We start from the raw sequence: 22,526 nt of genomic DNA on the forward strand, positions 1-22,526 counted from the left end.
CATAATAGAGACACTTGATTTCAAAACAGTAATTTTGGGAAATTTTGTAAATTTAGACATTTTCGTAACGTGAAAATTGCATCATATTTGTCATGAAAAGATGAATTAAACAATACCAAGATTGATATTTTTGAAACCTCATCTCAATGCTTTATTTGAGTAAATTTCCTTCTTGAGGATGTTTCATGATTGGTTCCTTTATCCTAGTGGCTAGATCGGAATATAGTGAAAACTCTTTTGGTTTAAAATCTTGTAAAAAATGGTAGGATTTGTAATCTTTCATTTTGTTTCGTTAAGGTTGTTGAATATTACTTTGATTAGGAATAATGTAGCTTGAGCTTTATTTCTATTGATTTTTAGTCTTATATTGTAAACCAATGGGAATAAGCTTGAGGATTCGGAAGTCTTGAGCCAACTTGGGCAGGAAGTGTGGTATGGGTTTCTCCTCTATATTTATAAAAGAGCAAACTATGAATTTATATTAAAATGTGTATATTCACAAAGGCATACTAAAAGAAATAGAAAAAATTGCTAAAAGAGGAGAGTTTTTTTTATCATGTCAAGGTGATGTGTGTGTGTGTGTGTGTGTGAGAGAGAGAGAGAGAGAGAGAGAGAGAGAGAGAGAGAGAGAGAGGAAGAAGAAGAAGAAGATTGTTTTAATGTCGTAGGAAACTATCCCAAGAGATCTATCCGACAAGGAGACTTGAACTCAAACCCTGTTATTCAAGAGGGAAATGGCATACGAGAGAGAGAGAGAGAGTCCATTCAGAGGATGATTTTTCTTTTTGTCTCTATCTTGTGAGTACAAAACTCCATTTGGAAAAAAAAAGGACGCTCCTGTTGTGAATTGGCCGCGTTAAAGCTTTGTGATGGCCTCATGGAAAATATTCAGTCCAAACCAATACTCAAATACTCGCTCTACTTTTATTATATTCATTTATCTCAAAGATTCCATGTGATTCCCTTGTTTACACCTAATCTCCTAGGCTTACCTCATAAAAGGAAGAGCGGACTCAAACCTATGCAGATGGAAGTAGCATCAACTTGTGGGGCCCCCACCTAACCACTCAATCAGTTGCCTTCAGATGCTTCAGTGTAATTCCATTCAATATAAAAAAAGCCTTTCTTACTCTCCTGCGAGTCTCTCTACGCCCACCCTTCCGCTTCGCCTGCCGCCACCCTCACCCCTTGTCCTCTGTCGGGCGCCTTGCCATGGACTCCAAGGGATGACGCCTGCACAAGAAGCTCCTGAAGCACCTCTCTCTCTCTCTCTCTCTCTCTCTCTCTGTGTGTGTGTGTGTGTGTGTGCGCGCGCGCGCGCGTGCTGCAATCGGGACTCTCTCTGCGCGTGCTGCAATCGAGACCTCCTCCTAAGAGATTGTTTGAGCCAATTGAAAAAATCAGCATGCATAAAATTTGAGCTTTTTCAATCAAAGTTTGCCGGTTTTAACACTAATATGTGTAAAAATTCGCCGGATTTGTGTGAGACGTCGAGTTTTAAACACAATTTGAGACAAACAAACTATCTTTTTTTGTGATATCATGAGATACAAGCCTCAAGGGCAGTCGAATGTTCATTTGAAATGCTAATTTGTTGAGGGTGTTTGCAAGATGGCATGCCGCCCAACTCCTCTGCAGGTCGTTGCCGGCGTTGCCATCTTGCTACTTGGATTAGCGCTTCCTTGCTCTCTCGGTACTCTCTCTCTCTCTCTCTCCCCGTGCATGGTTTCCATCTCGCCATCTCTCCCTATCTAGTATCACCTTCCTCTTCTACGTGCATGGCTGCCAATCTCTCTCTGGTCGTCCAATAGACCTTTGAGGGGTCTGGTCTTTACCGGCAATGCCACCTTGCTACTTGACTAGCGCTTCCTCTCTCTCTCTCTCTCTCTCTCTCTCTCTCTCTCTCCGTGCATGGTTGCCTTCTCTCTCTATCTAGCTGTATCTCTTATCTTCCTCTTCTGCGTGCATGGCTGCCATATTCTCTCTCTCTCTCTCTCTCACACACACACACACTAATAAGTGAAAATCCTTTCTCTGTGAAGTTTTCATGATTGTCACACCCCCCCCCCCCCCCCCCCCCCCCCCCCCCCCCCAAAAAAAAAAAAGAAAGGATATGCTAGACTCATGTTACTGACAAATTCAGACCATATATTTCAATGAGAACTATACCAATATTGTTTTAAGTATGCAACTGGTCTTTCTTGCTAATTCTTCAAACATCCTAGAATAGATGATTGGTTTAGGACTACTTGTGCCTTTTTGTCAGCAGATGGAATGCCTAGGACGGGGGAAAATCTTGGCCATCGGTACATAAAAGATCTCATAAGGACAAGTTTATGGACCTTGTGTATCGAGGAGGAGGCGGCGGGTTGGTGGGGGTGGTTGCTCTGATAGCCGATGTAATTATAGTCCCTGGATGATGTCATGGCTCAACAAGAGCATGACAAGACCTTGTAATTTTTTGGGCTGTTCAATATAATTCACTCACGATTGTGAGTTTTACAAACAAAAAAATAAAAAAAAATTCCTAGAATAGATGATTTAGTAATGATTTTATGCTCATTTTATGTTGCCATTTTTCTTCAGCCCACATTGTATGTGAAGAGCTTGGAATTTATGAATGCGCTTTTGCGGTAGCATCCTCCGGAGCTCGTTGCATTCTTGAAACAAATATTTCATTGGAAAATGGGGTACAATTTGAATGCAAGGTAACATTTGCATTAATTCATTTTAAGAAAAATATGAAAGATCAATATATATTTATCAAGTAACAACATTCACCATTTCTCACCCCTAAACTCCTCACTGCCCCAGTTTAGAAACTGTTCAATAGTAAAAGTTATCCACCCATGTACTTTCCAATAGCACGTGTCATGCAAGGGTTCAACGGCCATCATTGTAGGCACCCTTTCATTGCTTTACTTACGTGCAGGGGTCGGGAATTAAAGGTAGGTTCACTTTATCCAAAACCTATTCAAATGAAAAAAATGGCCGCTTCAAATTTTTGCAAGAAGGATTTGAAGCCGCCTCAAATTTCAAGAAAAGTTCAAATTTATGTGTAACATCCCTTTCAAATTACATTTTCACCTTCTCATAAAGGGGTGAAAAGGATCCAAAGCCGGCTCCATAAAATCATTTCCTGAGCCTTGCTTACATGGTCCTTGCCCAAGCTTACCCAAAAAAAAAAACCCTATGAATCTATGAAGAAAGGAAAAAAAAGTTTAAAAAATTTAAGGAGGTTTTGTTGTTTTTATCAGCTGCTGCACCCAAACTAGCTTGGAGGATAAGCAAGATATATGCTCTATACAAGCGGCTTATTTTTTTATTATGGTCATGACCTGCCAATTATAACTTGGCGAAGCTCCTACTTTATTGCGTGCACTGCTTGCACTCTAAGTTTTGACTAATTTCAAAATCTTTAGAGCATTTGCAACGCAAAAGGCAAGCTCTATAACCTCCTCAAGCTCGACTGTATGACGACCAGTTTTTAGCAACTCCAACCCCCCTAGCCCCTGGAGGTACTGGGTGGGACAGGGCTCGTAGATAGACACATATATGACTTTCTCATGGCTTTTCTTTAACCGACACATGCTTGCCTTCTTTTCCATAAGCGTGATGAATTTTTATTAGAGAGAATCAAAGATTACATTTGATTAGCCACAGAGGGCTAAACTAGATACACCAGGAAGGCTTGCCTTTGGTACTGTTTAAAAAACCACTCTTTTAAGAGCGGATCTGCATGGCGAAAGTAGAACCCTAGCTGCTCGTCATCTTTTCTGTCGTATTCGATAACTGCCCCCAGTGCGAAGCATTGCTTTGTCGAGGCGAGGCGGGGGTAGCCAGCTAGTTTTCCAACTATGTCAATTTTGGCAGAGTTGAGACTACCAAGCTTCGTTTGCTGATACCTACGGGCTGAGGTTCCACGCCCTCCCGTGCGGATCCGCCCTAAGACATTCTACGTGGAATGTTTTGGTTCCACAGTCCAAAAAACACTATTTATAAGAGCATGGTAATGATCTGCTCACACTTTGTATTTAGGTAAAACACGTTGGCAACTTTTTGGTCGTTTTTTTCTAGCCAATAAAGGCCTTTGGTGGCGCTTTAAAAGCCTACTCTTTTAGAAGTTCTACGGTCCAGTGATAGGATTTGACGCCCATCTGCCCTTCTTAAGGCATTTTGCCGGTCGTATGAAGGCCAAAGTTTTTTTGAGTATGTCATTGGAAGGGCTTGTTCAAAAATTATCCTTCTGTGGAGAAGGGTGAAAAAATAGAATACATGTCAATGGAAGGGCTAATTAAAAAACATTTTATATATATTAATGCTCATTTACAATATCTATATGTATATTGGTTATACTCATTGACAGAAAATAGTATCTTGCCTTGTAAATTATGAGAAATTTTTTCATTGGAAGGGCAAACTGAAAATAGACCCTTCTATAGGGAAGGGTGCATTTTTCTACAACCCATCTTTTGAAAGAATAGGTTGCCCTTCAAATCCTAACACTGGTTCTACCTGGGACCTTGCAGTTCCACCATTCAAAAAACACTTTTAAAGTCATAGTAATGATCTGCTCGCACTTGCCTTTCTAGTGGGCCTTTTGTTTTAAACCAATAGGGGCACCAGAAATCATGGTAATAATGATCTGCTCACGCTCTGTATTTACGTAGACATGTGGACGACTTTCTAGTGGCCTTTTTTCCAAGCCGGCCTTAATATGTGGAATGTAGTGGCTCCACCATTCAAAACAAGAGGCAAAAAAGTGATAAAATCACGGGGCCTACCCTATGAAAACCAATATTTAGACAGAAACGTGTTAATCTTTAACCAACAAAGATCAACCAAGAATTTTTATACAATGGTATTTTGGGAATTTTTGAAATTTGAGGGGTTACTGGGAATTTCCACAAATCAAAATGGTACTTTGGTAATAATTTCACCATTTTGAGCGAATTGGTTGTACCGTGCATTGCCACTGCTCAATATTGCTTTCTTTTGCACCCCCTCCATGCTCAAAACACAGTAGCACCTAGCCCTCCTGCCCGCGAGGAAAGTTGGGAGGGCAAGAAGCAACTGTCCGACGTCCACAGAGAGAGAGAAGTCCACTCTTCCTACCTTAAAGCTGTGTTGGCTCCATATTTCATCAAGACTAACACAAACACACAAACGCCACACCACACAAATCAATCAAAGAAAAAGAAAATAAGGAAGAAAAATGCCACGGAGACCAATAGAAGAAAAGGAAATCACCCTGTCAGGAGACAACAAACCAAAGCAGCAGTGAAAGCTCCACAGTTGAGTGTAGCCACCACTGAGGCGTCCAAAGAAGCGACTGTGTTGGCAGACGACAATGGAAAAGTGGATGCTGAAACCCGGCATAACCTGTGCACGTGCGTTCTCTGTTTCTAACATTCTTTCCTAGTTGGAGAAGGCAGATGAAGATAGGTAAGTGCAACACAAGCACACCCACAACTAGCTCTCCCTCATGTTGTGCAAAAGGGCCAATGGAACACCAAAAGCACACGGCAACAGACATGGGCAATGCCATACTGCAGCCAGGAGCAGCAAACACAAGCACGAGGCAAAAGAGATGATACCAACCAAGCAGTAAATGCTGACGAGGCAAAGGTGGCACTAACAATAAGTCGCGCGTAGTGGCAGCACAATCCAAGCGCGGGATGGCAAAAGGGTATAGCGACAAGAGCTGGAAATGGTTGGGCATAGGGCTGGAGGTAGCAACAGTGGTGAGCATTACTAAATGTGAATAAGAAGAGGAGACTAGAATGACCTTCCTATCACCCACCCATGGTAGATAGGTTATCCCAGCACCTCTTTGAGTAAGAGATCTTAAACTCAAGACTTTATAGAAAGATCTTTGAGATCTCTCAAGATTGTTTCTAGGATGTTAAGTGTGTGTATGAAGAAGAAGAAGAAGAAGAAGAAGAAGAAGAAGAAGAGACATCTGTGGGAACAATCCCAAGAGTTGACGGCAAAGATCTATCAGACAAGTTTTGAACTCTAAACCTCTTTCTCAAAAGGGAACGTGGATAACCAAATTCTCTCTCTCTCTCTCTCTCTCTCTCTCTCTCTCTCTCTCTCTCTCTCTCTCTCTCTCTCTCTCTCTCTCTCTCTCTCTTTCATGCCAATATGATACCAGGTCATGAACTCTTGAAGTCCTCAAAGGTGCAAAACACCGACATTTTGGAACAGTTCATTCCCCATTAATGGCTGTACAGATCATAATACACTCCTGCAGACCAGAAAGAAGAAAAACATACTCGAACATAATTTTTATTATCTTGGTGATACATAAAATCGTAGCTGCTGCAAGTGCAAAGCGACCTTGACCATGATGAAGCTAGTACAAAATCTGAATTGAACAGGATAATTTACAACAAATGACGGCTTTTAGGGCAAGTTTAAGTGGAAAACTTTGATTTCAACTATTCTCAAATGTCAAGTTAGGGAGGCGATTCAGTTGGACCTACAAATGAATCACCACTCAGGAGATCTATTGCTGGAGCACAACTCGTTGCTGAAGCAGAAAAATTGTTTTGAGGTTGCGACTGTGACTCCACCGGAGCAGGTAAAGCCATCATAGAGCGGCCAGAGGCTCTGCACGTAGTCCTCGCTCAACACCACCACTCCCATTTTGCAGGCTCGGCAAGCTTGGAAGATGTGGGGCGGGTAGCTATGGCCACTGGTAGAGAATCGACGCAGTCAAGGTCGAAGAAGGGGCTGTGTTCGGCATGGTGGAGGGCATCGTAGAGGGGCTTCACAAGCTCGTCCTTCTGGTGGCCAGAGTGGCTGAGGAAGATCCAGGGCAGATCCTTATCATCAGCGTGAGCTAGGTCACCAGAGGATGAGGAGAGAGTTGTAATAGCTACGTCGTCAAGATGTCGGCCTTCAACCCTCTTCTACACGTCCATCTTTACTTGTGCATGCAGAGAGAGAGAGAGAGAGAGAGAGAGAGAGAGAGAGAGAGAGAGAGAGAGAGAGAGAGAGAGAGAGAGAGAGAGAGAGAGATCGACCTATCCCTTTCTAGTTTCCTCCCCAACCTCTCCGTTTCATCATTTCCTTGAAAGCATGACACGTTTCATCATTTCCTTGAGAGGCTTCGTGCTGCAAACAATGAATAACCATTTGCCAATCAAAAAATAGGAAATAAAAAAAATTAACTCTCCTTTTTCCTTAAGAACAAGATGAAAAAATGTGATAAAATCACGAAGCCTACCATAGAAATTTGCCTTGGTAATAGAAAAATGAAAACCAAAAAATTAATCGAGAGAGAGAGGCAGGTGGAAATCCATTGAATCTAGCATAGTTGCTTTGGGAGACACACATTTTAGAGATGAGGTAATTGTCGTACACGCATGTTGAGCCTGAAGATCGAGTAGGGGGAAAAATTCTGTTGACCAAATGGTTGTAGGTTACAAAAATTGTGTTTGATACATATGGTGAGATGAGTTGATATACATCAAAGCAGGTGTTTGGATGGTATGAATGTAGATTCCCTTTGCTTTGATGGTTTGGTGGGTAGGAAGGGTGGGGGAAGTGGGAAGGGAGGGGAGGTCTCCCCTCCAATGATCTTTGGGTTATTTATTTTGGGATCAGTATATATGTGATTGAATGATCTGACCAAAGCAAAATCTTGTGCCACAAATGTAGTGAGGTTGTTGGCTTCTCACCCAAATATGGTCTAGCATTGAATTATAGATGGTTGTTGTATCTTTGATTTGTTACCGATAGTTCTCTGAATGAAGTAGAGATTCCAACTGTTGGTATTGGGTTTTTGTGGTGCTGATGTCGATGTTAAAGTCCCCTAGTATGATGCTCAGGTTTTTTTAATTGTTTTCTTGTATCAAGTGTTGGAGTTCTAAAAGAAGTGTTTTTATTGGTGTGTTTGGTGATTTGTATACATTCATGACATGGATATGAGTTGTAGTTTGATTTTCGAAAGAGAAAGTTGCATCAATTATTTCAAGTCCTACTCTTGAGATAGTTTTTTGACATATGGATTGAATGCTTGGATGGTGGAATATAGATACACCATAACCATTATAATGTTGAATATGCTCAAAGTTTGGTGTCACGGGGTTCATACTTTTTTTCTGTTTCGTTTCTTGGAAGCACAAGATGCTGGATGACATGAAGTTTGGGTCGCCCTTGATGTGGTCAATGTGTTTGTTGATTGAGATGATGTTTAATGATGCAACAATATGGTGTGTTTGTGCAAGTGCAACTAGGGGCTCGTTCAAGTAGGACCATCTAGCATCTTTCCGGAGACGTTTGATTTCTTTAAGGACTATGGGGTCAGTTTTGATGTGGTTCTTGAGAATGGGACTAAGAATATGTAGATTTGCAGGGTCTTTGATACATGATAGAGCTGTGTAGACCAAGCCATGGGATTGGATCCCAGTAGGGTCGAATGCGACTGTTGTCATTGTCAAGCCTTGGGATCTATGAATTGTGCGTGCGTTCGCTGCTTGAATTGGGAGTTGTGTTCTTGAGACTAGGTTGAGTGGGTTCTTTCCTACTTGAAAGTCTTTTGTGACTTGAAGTATTGGTGTCCATTGTTTGTTTATGTTTGCATGGTAGAGATCTGCATTTTGGGATCGATGTCTTCTCCCAATTGAGGCATCGAAGAACTCCACCCAAGCTATTAATGATTGTACTCTGTTGTTTGTTGTTTGGAAGATTCCATCTGCACCATTGACCAAACCATCAAGCACATTAATATTGCTAGCACAAAGTTCGACTATCATTCCTGGCTTTAGCTCAAGGATGGAGGATAATCCAGCAGTTACTTGAGGGTTGTTTGGAATGACTAGGTTCTTTGAGCATGTTTTGTGGAATTTGTCACGAGCCTTGATGATGTATGATGTCTCTTGCAAGTTCTCAAAGACCGTTTGGTTGTGCTTGGACTTTAGTTTATTTGTGAAGAAAAGATGAGGTGTTGTAAAAATGTCGAAGTTGTTGTTTGCAAATGTGTCATTGATAAATGCCAAGTCTCTTTGTGTTTGCTCCGCAACACGTACCCTATTTAAGACCTCTATAAAAAATTCATTTGATTGACGCATTGGTGTTGTTAGCTCAGCGCATGTGATATGTGTGTTCCAGCTCGATGGTGTGAGGATGTCAAGTGTATTGCTTGTGTCACTGAATATCCAGCGATCACGGACATGGCTTGCTTGGAAAAGATCGCCACAAAAGATAACGTCCAGGCCACCGAAGGGTTCATTGTGTTTGTGCTTTATAGATCGGAGTCTTGTGTCAATAATACGCAGCAGCCTGTTGCCTATCAAGGAAGTCTCGTAAAAAACAACTAGTTTGAGGTTTGCGTTTGCCTCGGATAGGTCATTGAGGGTGTTGTTGGAAAGAGGGACCATCTCAGCTAGCATCAATGGAAGGCGCAACACAAATTGTATTGTTGTGCCACCAAGGTTGAATGCTTCTTTGCCTGTATATGCCATCAACAATGCTGTTGGAAGCTCAATATTTCCTTCTATCGAAGGTGCATAGTGTCGAACCAAGCCTTGGATGATTGCACGCAAAGTAAACGTTTTCCCTGTGCCGGCACCTCCTGTTAAAAAAAGGTGGATTTTGTCATTTGGGCATACTCTCTTTCCTGTCATAATATCAACGGAAAGATGTCTTTGCTCTATATTCAAACTCCTAACAATTGAGTGATATTCTTCATTTGGCATTCCAAGGAATCTGGATGATGTTGGTAGTTGAGTGGTATGATGCCTTGTGGTTGGTAGGTCGAGATCAAGCTCATAAGTGAATTGTTCTTGTTGAGTTTCTTGTGAGGAGATTGAGCAAGATGTTGATGATTCTTGATTGTTGATTTCTAATTTTGTGAAAGGCTCCATGTTTTGTGCAATTATAGCAATATTAGACTCATATCTCTCTCTCCAAGTTGATGTCAAAACATCGAACGTGGATTCATTGCTTGTGAACGGTAGAAACAACAAACATAGTTGGTGGTAATGTCTCTCGCTGTCGATCTCCTTGTTGAAGCTTGTATATCTGATGATCCGAGGCTTTGATCCGAGGCTTTTTGCACTTGTGGTGTGTCCCTTGTGAGATAGTGTATTTGCTTGCATACTCTGCCAAACAAATATTTTGTATGCTAGTTGGTCTTTTTGTATACTTTGTTACGAGATCATCAAAGAATGTGTCTGTGTCATCAGGATAAAGTGCTTGCAAGGAGGTCTTCCTCTTTAACAATAGTGTTCTTTGGGTTTGGTAGTCTGCATTGATGGAGATAAATTGCCTGGTTGTGCTGTGCAATGGAAGAGATAGTGAAATGTATGTTGCTTGTTGAGCTGTGATTTCTTGAGCATTGATCAAGGCACCTCCAATTTTCTTAAGACGCTCCAATGTGGGAAGACTCTCCTTCTTGCATTTCTCAAGGATTTTGTTGATTGCTTTGCTTGTGGTCGAATCTGTTTTTGTCATATATGATGTGCAGTATGCAGCAGCTCCATGAGGATTGAAAATAAACTAAATATCAAGATTGCCATCCCACAATGTACACATTGCTTTCTGAAATTGTTTGTGTATATATCTTTTGGTTATCGTGCACGCGGTCTTGGAAATCCAAAACAGTAATGCTTCTTTCTTTTTCTGAAAGTTCTACGATGGGAATGGATTTGTACTTTTTGTAAGTCAACAGGTAATTCATCTTTGTCACTTGAGATGTATTTATCAACAAAAGCAATCACTTCTTTGTCATCAGAAATCCCAAGATTTGGAGAATTGTCAATCCAAATTAATCCATGATCATGTTGGCTTCCCCTATGCTGAAATTCTGTGACAAAGAAAAAATCCATGATTTGGCCAAGTATTGTTGAATTTCGTATCAACTCTTTCTTAAGTGCGTTGAATCTATGGACATAGTACCGAGTTGTGGTGATAAGATCTGCACGAACCAACGCACGGATATAATGTGCATTGGATTGGAAATTAGATTCATTGATTTGTTGATTAAGCGCAGCAAGACATTCGTGCAATGGCTTCCATCTTTGCTCCGCACATGATAGAGTGACAAAAAAGGTAGGTTGTCCTATTTGTCGAATCATGGCGAAGACATTGCGCTTGAGTTTGGCCTTGTAATCTGATGATGTTCGCAGAGATTCAAAGTCATGATATTCTAGCTGGGATGATAGTATTCGATCAATGTTAGTGTTGTTCTGAACATCTTTTGCGCATAGTTGCATGCCTTGCAATTTTCCCTTGTGCAGACGTACCCATATAGAACCAAGCACCTTGCCAATGATAATCTTCATCACTTTGAAGAACAAATTTTCAATGTCTAATGCAAAGCGTCTATCCTTGTTTTTGAGCTCCCATTGTGCGATATTTAAATAAATTTTTTTCGCAAGATTTGCATAGGTTCTTCTTTTTCCAAAGAACAAAGCTGGAAATGACAATTCCTCACAATCGACATCATCAAATAGGCTCAATGGGGAAAATCCTTCACATGGAGCGACGCTATGGACATGTGCACTGTGATCGATGACTTGTTGTGAAGAATAGATACCATGGACAAGGGTGTAGGAATGTTCATTCACTAGCTCATCAACCTTATCTTCTTCATACAACACTACATCTGGACTCATGTGAAAAGTAGAAACCCAAGCTTCATTAATAGAGGCTTTGTGCTCTATGTATAAAGAGGTGCTAATCAAATCTTTTAGTGCTTGGAGCACATAAAAGGGACGTACACCACCACTAAGGTATGCATGGGCATACTCAAGTTTACGCTTAATCTCCACAAGGATTGTAGCATGCTCATCACTAAAACACGACAAGATTGCTTGAATTCTTGTCAAGTCTGCCATGACATTAACAACACTGCCTCGCAGCCCGAACTGACCCTCATAATTGAGCTCTCGTATTTGGGTGAAAGGAATACAAAGTGATACAAGGCGCTTCTCGATTGCATTTAACAATGCAATGCTTCCAATACTTTCATTGAGGAGAGAATGTGGATGTATGCAAAAGAGTGGCTTCCTTTGAGATTTCAAGCTTTGCTTACAAGAGAAACAAACTCTTTTGTCTAGAGCAGAGTTAAATATTTGCAATCCCATCAAGGTTTGGAGAAAAGATGCTTCGAGCACACTCAAACAATGCAAAATCTTTTTGAACAAAAGACTACCACAGCTTAAACATCCATATGCAGGAGTGTCTTGAATTTCCACTAGATATTTTTGTTTCCTAGATCTTTTATTAGATTGAGGCACAACATTGTCTTTATGCAACATTTTCGATATTGAGTAAACTTTCTTTTGAATTTGTTTCAAAGTGTAAGAAGAAAAAACTTGTGTTTGAAATCGAGAAGCTATCTACAATGCTGTCTCATTTGGAAAACTCTTCACAACGTCCACCAATCTAGCGGCAAGATCTTTAGGCCAGGAGCAATGCTTGCGTTTCTTGGTGGAAGATGATTGTGAAAAAACAAACAATCCATATTGACAAATATAGACGAATAAGCCATGAGAAGAGGAAGAAGATGCAACACAAGGATTAGCGTTAAAAGAATGTTGATGAATTTGTTCTTGAAAGACATGAACAACACATTGAAACTCCAACACATGGCAAGCTAGATTGATCAAATTGATTGAAAGCAAAGGAGAATTTTCTCTTGTGCCCATACGTTGGCAAACTAGAGAGTTTTGTCGTCGACATTACAAGCAACACGCTCATCATTCCACAGTTTCAGCCACACACTTGTGATCTCCAAGTCGTGAGAACGAAATCTTGCAACAATATGCTTGGACAAAATTTTCTCTAATGAATTGACAGAGATATCTACACCACATATAAACAATAATGCCCTCAAAACATATTGATTACAAGGAGACGATGTCCAAAATGTTGAGTCGATTGAACATTGGAAACCATCTAAACAAAAAATAGTTTTATCATCAAGAGATAATCCCGCCATAATGCCTAGATACAAAAGGATATTCAGCAGAATATAGGCTTACTACACGAGTGCAAGGCACATTAGATAGACAACATATCCCTATTCGGACTTAAAGCTTGTTACATACCCATGTGCATCAATTGAGAAATGCCCAGCTCTTTTCATTCCCACCAAGGAAGCTTTCAAACTCACTAGATCAATTTCATACAAATGCAAAAAAGAAGAGGATAAGCGAAGGACTTGGTCAACGATCTTTCCGTGCAAGGTGACAGAAATGCCTTTGCCGTCACGAGGAACCAGCTTTTCTTGAAGAGCAGGAACTTTCCATATTTCAACAACTTTGTTCCAAGCAAAACAATGAGGATTAGAGCTTTGGTAGTTTACCTGGGCAGATTTGCAAAATCCACATAAATACTCCAATCCAACGTTGTTGACATTGTCAGGAGTTTTTTGGAGCAAGGGATTGCGCATATGTACATACCCATGCATGGTGCATCGAATGAAGGATTGCCCATTTTCCAGAGCCAGGTGGTTACGTGGGGCCCACATGTGTACAGGTAGGACAGCATGTACATAGTGCATCGATTTTCACTATTACCAGTACCACTGTGTTTTTTCTACAATAATGAGGAGTTGGTAGGGCGTAAAACTTCTCGAGGAAGCTACCCGCGGGCCGACGACATGAGGTCAGCAGGTGCGTCAGATGGCATCTAGTGGCGTCAGGAGGGCGAACGAGGTCAATATTTGCACGCAGATGAGGACGGACACAACGTGGGTGTTTGCTTGTGAGAATTATGCAGAAAGGTCATCATGAGGACTTTTTTTTGGGGCCACTTCACGTGGTTGCGAGACGCATTATTGAAAAGAAATGATTGCCAGGTGTGCGTATGGATGCAACAGGGTGACAACTATGCACTGCGAGGTCAGTTTTTGGCCTGTTCGGGGTTCGTTTGAGGTCATCTAAAAGGCCAAGGGTGCCCAACTAATAAAGCTAAGTGTGGGAACTGAAAAAACAGAGAGAAGACCAGAAAAAACGTGGAGAAGAGAGGAGGAACAGCCGCAGGTGTGTTTTTGCTCATTTTGGAGCCTGTTTTGGCCGTAAACTGCTCATCCGAGGTCGGATTTGAGCACTTTGACATTGTAGACTGGGGTTTTGGGCCGTTCCGGACGCGATGGCGCTGTTCATTTTGCCAAATTCCTCACTCTTTTCCTGCTGTTTTTCTGTGTAAGTTTCTCCTATGAGCGAAGTTTCTGCTCCAGTTTGTGATTGTATCTGGCTTATTTTACCCATATTGTGTGAGCTGTTTGCCCCATTGGTGTTGGCCCAAGCTCAATTGTATCTAAACATCAGAAATTCTCCTCTTTTGAGCTGAGTTTTTTGGGTGTGTGTGTGTGTGTGTGTGTGTGTGTGTCTGTGTGGAGTGGGCAAGTGGATAGTCTCTCTCCTCTCACTCCCGAGGTGTGTTCCCTGTCTCGGCCAGGTGTGTTGTCTAAGCCGAGTGGTGCCCCATAGTGTGTGTGTGTATCTTCCCAAGAGTGTGTGTCGGGTCGTTATAGAGGCGCTGTGTGTGTTTTCATCCCGCTCACAACGTTAACAACCTCAAGGGAACCGAACACCTGAAATTAACATAAAGGGATCACACAATGCACAATGAATACAATGAACCTACCAAGCGAAACTCACCGTTTTTCCGAATACCATATTTGCAATCTGCTTATCACGGATATCTTTGAAAACCAACTTCAATTGAGAGGGCAATGGCAACAAGATAGTGTAGTCCACGACAGACAATGTATTAGAGAATTGTTTGAAGACATTTATGTTGTGGGCCACACAATCATAAAATCCATTCTCTTTGACTTCATTGGATATGTTATAAAAATCAGCCTTTCGAGAAGGTACAAACAAAAGCTGCAGCAATAACAAACAATCAAAACATGATCAAGAACACTTAGAGCTGTGTATAGAAGCTTACCGTTGCTCTATCAACATCAGCAAGGCCATCAACAACAATAAGCCTAGTGCCACTACTCCCATCACTTTTCGCCATGTTCTCCACCTTGATAACAATAAATGCTACAGTAGGCACACCATCTTCAATTGAGGAAGTCCATGATGAGACAAGATCTTTAATCTTGTGCTCAAGAAAGAGAGTTAGCACAAAGTCGAATGAAGGAGCCTTCACAATAGATGTAGTTGCATCAGCATAGAGAGCAAGTTGGCAAGTGCCTCCATCACTAGGATTCTTTTTCCTCACAACAGGGCCCTCAATACGTATAAAATCACTCAGCGCAAATGAGTTGACAAACTGTTCAATATAATTTTTTGCCACAACAAAAGTGATAGTATGATGTGCAACCTTGTCCACAAGATCAACCTTCAAAAATCTGTTGTAGTTTGCTTTTTGGATTTTATATGTGCCATATTTTGCAAGCACCTTGCCAATGAAGACATAACGAAAGTTAATAGAATCAGCAAGCTCAGAAATAAGAAGCTCGGGCATAGATTGACTCAATGCCAATTGAGATTCAAAAGAGTCAACAATAGGCTTTGGATCTTCTTTAATAGATGCTAAGCCCAACGAACGACTCACACCAACAGAGGGAGTGGCAATCCCGGAAATGTTAAGTGATGTTCGCCCTACATCACATGACACACAATACTATTATTATCGATTACAGATTGGTAAGGAAGAGAAATTTAAACAAAGCCAACCTCTCACAGTGGCCATTCCCCTTGCAGTACTAAGGGCTTTTTGAACAGATTTTGGAGATTTCTTTAACTTGGCCTTGGGATTGAGCTTTTTAAATGCTGAGTTTGGAGAACCTACTAAGGTACTTGACGATCCAAGGCCCCCACTTTCAGACACAACTTCATGCAAGTTTTCAGTTCTAGGAGATGCGCTCAAAGTCTCAAAGTAATCATTGCTTGAGTTTGTAGTGAAAGCATCTATAATCAAGAGCAAATTCAAGACAGATTTCAAGATAAGCAAGACAACAAGACTCTTAAGCACCAAAAGAGGAAACAAAATGCATAGGTGTATTACCATCCATATTCGAATCCATGGCGCCTTGGTATAGAGAGTGATACTATGCTTTGATAATAGATGTGGCTATAAGGATTAAAAGACTGTACTATAGAGGAGGTTAAACTCTCAACAAGAGCAATCTCACAATAAGAGGCTTGTAAAACGTGATAGTTCTTCAAAATACCTTTGGCTTTTATATACTAACAACTCAAAGAGTGAAACGTGATGGATAATCTTGAGTACTTCAAGAAAGATAGTTTAAAAGTTCCACTCAAAGGTTGGCAATGTTAGGAAATAAGACGTAGCTAAATAGATAATTGAGTAGATTGCTTAATGGAGAGAGATAGATTTATATACACGAGATTATAGAGTAGAGAGAGAGAGAGAGAGTACACACGATATACGTGGTTCACTCAATGTGGGCTACGTCCACGGGAAAGCAGCCACTCAATGGCTTTAGTACTTCAAAACAAGAAGTAGTTTACAAAGGGATTATACCCTTAATGGAGCTCCCGCCTTGCTTCACTCTCACCACCTCACACTCACCTTGTTGCATCAACTTCACACTATGAAAATGTGTGTAGAAATGGCCTCCTTTTATAGGCCAAAAGGGCTGCCCTCTCTTATGAGAGACAGCCATGTGTAGCCGCCCTTGTGCGAATAAGTCCAAATCGGACCCTCCAATCCGCCCATGTGTGGCCGCCCTTGAGAAGACAAGTCCGCTTTTGAATTCGGCCACCGGCCACCGGCCATTGACTTCCGACCACCGGCCATTGACTTTCGACCACCGGCCATCGGCCATTGACTACCGGCCACCGGCCAACCGACCGGTTGTTTTCCGACCACTTTTCGGCCGCCGTCCGGCCATAATATTTCGGCGAAAAAGAATATTCCGGCGAAAAAAAAGTCTCAAGGGACCTCCGTCCCCGAGGCCTTTAAAGTTGCCCTTTATTCTTGTCCGTGAAAATTTTGGTTTCCGGTGAGTGATTTTCCTTCCCGCACGATGGCTTCTCCTTATAATGGGGGCCTTACAAATGTGCGCTTTTACCACAGAAAATTACAAGGGTAAATCAGGCTCCATACTTAACAGACAATAAATGCAGATATTTACAATTGTTCCCATCTATCATTATATTGTAGTGGGTCACGACCTATACACTCCATCAAGAGAGAGAGAGAGAGAGAGAGAGAGAAAGAGAGAGAGAGAGAGAGAAGAGTGGGCTCTTTTAATTAACTCTACTTCGATTTTTGCAATAACATTAAAAGCTACAAATAACTCAACTATTACTAGAGAGAAGAGAGAAGGAAAGATAGGTGTATCCTAAATATTAGAGAGAGGAGAGAAGAAAAGTGCAAGGCTGCAAATGAGATGAGAACTACAACTAAGTAAATTAAAAAATCTAAAAGATAAAAACAAATATGACCTTAAATCATCACATCAAAACGGATTTATTTTCTCATTTTACAATGAACCTTGAGACAATCATATTTAATAATGAGAGTTAAATCCCAAAAAAGAAAAAACTCTTTCCTCCAAGTCCCACCTCTCTCTCTCTCTCTCTCTCTCTCTCTCTCTATCACACACACACACACACACACACACACATTGTGGTACTATAAATACTTTAGTTCTTTTTTTCCCTCCTTCTATATAGAATTTTCCCCTTTCCCCCCGCCTCTTATTTAACACTCATGGGATACTGACTCACAGCATACCACTTATGGCCTATGGGACTATGCCCTTGCATAACAATTCTCTCCTAGAAATGGGCGTGAGTGAAAACGCCGGGCTCTCATTACAAATGGTAGGTGGCCTGCGCATCCTGGCTATGGATCTCCCCTTGCAAGGCTTTCTGTGCATCACTTGATGACGCTACACAGCAGGGCGGCTTGCCTCTCTCATCGATCACGCTCAAGAATATTCAGTCCAACCTCTATAAATAAGGTGAGGGCGCACCTTGCCCCCCATTTAGCCTGTGTGTATTTCTCTATTGTTGTTTTGACTAAAGGCGGTGTACCGTTTGCTTCACTGTTCAAGCTATGGAGCTCACTACTCAAAATACTCAGGTTTTTTTCTAGGCCTTTCTTACCTCACGCTTGTGCTGAAAAAAAATCTCTTTGAACTTTGGTTATTTGTTGCTTCTAAGTAGTAAAACAGTTGGTTGGTACTGCTTGCAGTAGCTCTCATAGCATAACGTTGAACTGTATAAACAATCATTTTCTTAGGGGGTTCTACTTTACTGGTTTGTTTTGGCAGTACTCTGCATAGAGTGGTTTTTTTGATAGAAAAAACACTGTAGCCCTTAGATATTGTAGCAAGGCATTTTTCTTTTATTGCTAAAAAGCACACCTAATTGGACTTATTAGAAGGATTGGGCGGATTTACTATCGACTGGTCTTTTTGAAAAAAACTGTGAATCATGGGTTGTCTTGGCTTGGCTCAAGCCGCTGCAGGTCTTGACGCTTGCCGACCTAACTTAGGTTTTTGGTTCAAAAAAGAGAGGGCTCTGTTTTAGCCGATATAGGCTTTCTTTGGGCTCTGTTTTAGCCGACACAGGTCTTTTTTGCAGGCCTAACAGTAACCGGACATTACAATTGTTGTATATGATGACTAATCACTTGGGATAAAAAAGGTAAGTATATAGCTAATGCATTTTTAGCTTTGGCCTGAAGCTAAGGCTGATGATTTATAACTGCACTGGATGTGAATGGAACCTTGGGTTTTTTGAAAGCTTCTTTTGGTGATGAATTTCTGTCCAATAGCTGCACGGATACGTCTGGCTTTTCTGTTTTATATTACAAACCTTGGACTTCTACATTATACCTTCCCTCATGATTTCATATGAGGAGAAGGTGTTAGGGTTATCTTAACCCATCTAGCACCTATGACGGTGGAAAACTTGAAAGTATCTTGGCTAAAATAGGGCTGAACACTACCGAACTATATGGGATGCTAAGGACTTAATGAGAAACTTGAAGTTTTGAAGGTAAGTATATGGGGATTACTCTCAGCTTTGGCGTAAAAAACTTGCCTTTGGCTCATGACATAAAGTTCCACTTGAGAAAAATAGGTTTTTTTTAATACTCTATTGTGATTGGTAAGTATATGGTTGCTATTGTTAGTTTAAAACATAGCTACCGAGCTATGGAGAAATCTTGGGAGGTTGGAGGTAAGTATATGGCTGGTACTCTCAAACTTGGCATAAATACCGAGATATGGATCGAGAAACGAGGTCCCACTTGGTAAAAATGGAGTTTTATGATACTCTATTGATTAGTAAGTATATGGTTGCTATTATGGGCTCAAGCATAGCTACCAAGCTATGGCTTAACAAGTAAACCTCACTATTCTAAAAACTTTTCTAAAGAAAACTCTTGATTCTTGGTGGACTTCACCACTCAGATTAGAAGGTAGATTGTACCACTGATTTTTGGAAGAAATATGTAAAGACTGCTAAACATACAAAATCTAATAAACTAGCTTGTTTAAAGTAATTAAATTTTGTAAGATGGACATGGATAACAACTGATATGGTCCATTGATACCTGTAAAACACATCCAAGGCTAACTAAATTGTTGTCTTGTTTGGATGGATGCAAGTAAAGACTCTATCTTATCTTGGAGGGTTTTCTTTTCTTTGGCAAGCAACATTACTATGATGAAATACCCACTGAGGAACGGGGAAGTTCTTTTACAACTAACCTTACTGAAAGAGGATCTCTTTCCTACAATCATTGTACCTAAATATTTCTGATACTGAGTTATTTTTGTACATATCAGTTCATTGTTCCTTGGCCAGCTGTCTTTTGAATGTAAAAATTCAATTATGTCTTATTAGTTAAGATTTAAACAGCTACACACACACACACACACCGATGACTCAAGGGGGACACATAAAATTCACCTCCTTTTGTTGATGGTGTGGAGCGTCACCGTAACCCCTTTCCTCTTGCTCCAATCTAGAAGGCCCTTTTGGGGTCGACACAATTCCTAATCATATGCTTTGTGCATGTATTAGTTGATCCAAGGAATCAATTTTGGAAAACATAAATATATGTGCACAATTGTACGATAGAATACTCTTCCTCTTATACCATCAGCAACTGCTACCACTAGGTATATGTAAAGGAGCAGCTAGAATTTTTGTAATTAAGTCATCCATCGATAGCAGTACTTTTCCCCATGTAACTTTCGTCTTTTGTCATCTTCCTCTGGTCCACCAAAGAAATGTAACCTTGCTTCTTTTCTAATATTCAATCTCTGCAACCACTATGGAAAAAATAAAATAAAAAATACTCGGCCTCTTGTTTACAACCTATTTTTGATTTGATGCAGACCTCTTCAGTGATTGTAACTCCTTTTGCGGATTGGATTGAAACTGCAGAATGTTTGTTATTATGTGGATTGGATAGATTGACAATTGGCATTTCAACTGACTTCGTTGGAGATCTTGGACTTCAAGAAATGATTTGCTCATCCATGTGTCAAAGGAATTGTCCCAATATCGTGGATATTTTCTCTAACCTTGCCATTGGAGAAGGTAAAAATCCGATAATTAAAGAAAAAAGAAAAAATCACCTAGAATGTTTTATTGGTATTCAAATAAGGCTTGCATCTATTTATTGGAATTATGTAAGCTTTTCCCATAGACTTTTGAGAAATTTTCACAATAGCATGAGAGCTCGATTCAAAAGGCAAACAACACACTAGGAGAGATTTTCAGACCTAGCATGATTTCATCATTCAAATGGAATAGATGTAGTGGAAAAAAAAGGCACAAAAAGGCTACCTAAAAAGTGAACTAGCTTGCAGTTGAAAAAAGCATAAAAAGGCTATTTAAAAAGTGACAAGTTTAGTTGGACAATAATGAAATCAATCGGCTTTTGAGTGTTTGTGACAAGGATAAGAGATACCTTAGCATCGGAGAATTACGTACTTGTGGTCATTTGACATATGGGTTTCGAGCTTCCTTGTAAAAAGCTCGCTTATGGACTGTTATAGGTATCACAAGGAATTCTAAGAGTGTTGTTGGCCTCCATGGATCAATTAATTATGGCTTGCTGGGGTGAGTTTTGCGCGTGTGCGCACGTGCGTGCGCGCGCACACACACACACACACGCGCGCACACACAGAGAGAGAGAGAGAGAGAGAGAGAGAGAGAGAGAGAGAGAGAGAGAGAGACCTTAGCATTGGAGAACTACGTAGTTTGGTCATTTGATGTATGGGTTTTGAGCTTCCTTGTAAAAAGCTTGCTTATGGACTGTTATAGGTCTCACAAGGAATTCTAAGAGTGTTGTTGGCCTCCATGGATCGATTAAATTATGGCTTGTTGGGTTGAGTTTTGCGCGCGCGCGCACACATACACACACACACACACACACAGACAGACAGAGAGAGAGAGAGAGAGAGAGAGAGAGAGAGAGAGAGAGAGAGAGAGAGAGAAGCATGTTAAATTAGTAGCGTTTTTTGTATCTTTCTTGTTTTTGTTAATATAAATATCACATAAAATTAGTAACGTTTTTAATTAGGTGGTCAACAAAATATCATCTTTCTTAGTGCATAGGTGGAATTCTAAATAACTCTTCTTTTCTTAAAATGAAGGGTTGAATCTCCAAAACTTATGCAAAGATGGAGGAACACATCATTTTAAGCAAAAGAGAAAAGCATTGGTCATATTCACCAGAAGCAGAGCCACCAAGTTTCTTGCCGTTTTAATTACATGCATCAAATTACACACTATTCCATTGCGCATGTTTTGATCACTCAAATTTATCATCTCAAAAAACTCACAATAATGAGATGTTCAAATTTCTCTTGACTTAGATACAAAATGAAGTCTAAAAGAATGAGCCTTTTAATGAAGTCTAAAGAGCGAGGTTTTTTTTTTTTTTTTTTGAGAGTACAAGAACTTTGAAACACTGACACACACCCTATGTACAACAACCTCACAGATAGGGAGAGAGACATCCCATCACACACACACACTCTCATATGGGAATAGTCTCTGAAGACTTAGAACTTGTCTTCAGGTTGCCAAGGGGATATTGAACCCAAGACCTTAAGCACATAGTCTATGACTGTACCAACTGAGCTAGCACTCATTGACAAATGAGCATTTTATTGCATTGTACCATTGAAGCATGTTCCACATGATAGTAAGAGTTATCGATTGCTATGCTTGCTATCTCAAGTAAGATTGATTGAAAGCTTGTTTTGATGTTCCTTTTCAAAGATATGAACGTGTCCACTCGACCACCATATCTTGTTTTTTATGCATCTTATATCGTATTATTAAAATTATATTTATAAAAATTCAAATATAGATATTGTCTATATGTATTCTATAAAGGCAGTGAGAGTGCCCTTTACACATGTGTAGAGTTGCGAAATGAAGGCTACGGTCCAAAAGTCCTTTAGGCACGATAAAGAGGGAGAGAGAAAGAGAGAGAGACGGCCGGCGGCCGTACTAGTATAGTATACATTGAGTGACACATAGTCTTATATTTTGGGTTGGAGATATATGTAGACATGTGTATGTAAATATTGCTATATTTCTTCA

At 40.5% G+C, this 22,526-nt stretch overlaps 1 protein-coding gene and 1 pseudogene across 1 annotated transcript; one reads left to right on the forward strand and one right to left on the reverse strand.

Annotated features, from left to right (window-relative positions):
• The first annotated feature begins 1,611 nt into the window (after positions 1-1,611).
• LOC147417834 (uncharacterized) lies at positions 1,612-21,726 on the forward strand. Its single transcript, XM_086506601.1, has 4 exons — positions 1,612-1,693; positions 2,587-2,708; positions 20,303-20,507; positions 21,569-21,726. The coding sequence occupies exons 1-4, from the start codon at positions 1,612-1,614 to the stop codon at positions 21,724-21,726; spliced, it is 567 nt and encodes a 188-aa protein (XP_086362727.1).
• Positions 14,975-15,987, reverse strand: LOC147417835 (uncharacterized; annotated as a pseudogene).
• Positions 21,727-22,526: the final 800 nt, after the last annotated feature.

The sequence above is a fragment of the Adiantum capillus-veneris genome, chromosome 30 (genome assembly GCF_014529385.1).
Source record: "Adiantum capillus-veneris isolate H3 chromosome 30, ASM1452938v2, whole genome shotgun sequence".
NCBI classification, from domain to species: domain Eukaryota; kingdom Viridiplantae; phylum Streptophyta; class Polypodiopsida; order Polypodiales; family Pteridaceae; genus Adiantum; species Adiantum capillus-veneris.

Coding starts and splice junctions, on each gene's coding strand:
- LOC147417834 (XM_086506601.1), top strand. CDS start 1,612: ATGGCATGCCGCCCAACTCCTCTGCAGGTCGTTGCCGGCGTTGCCATC. Junction 2,709..20,302: donor GGGTACAATTTGAATGCAAG/GTAACATTTGCA, acceptor GATTTGATGCAG/ACCTCTTCAGTGATTGTAAC. Junction 20,508..21,568: donor TAACCTTGCCATTGGAGAAG/GTAAAAATCCGA, acceptor CTTAAAATGAAG/GGTTGAATCTCCAAAACTTA.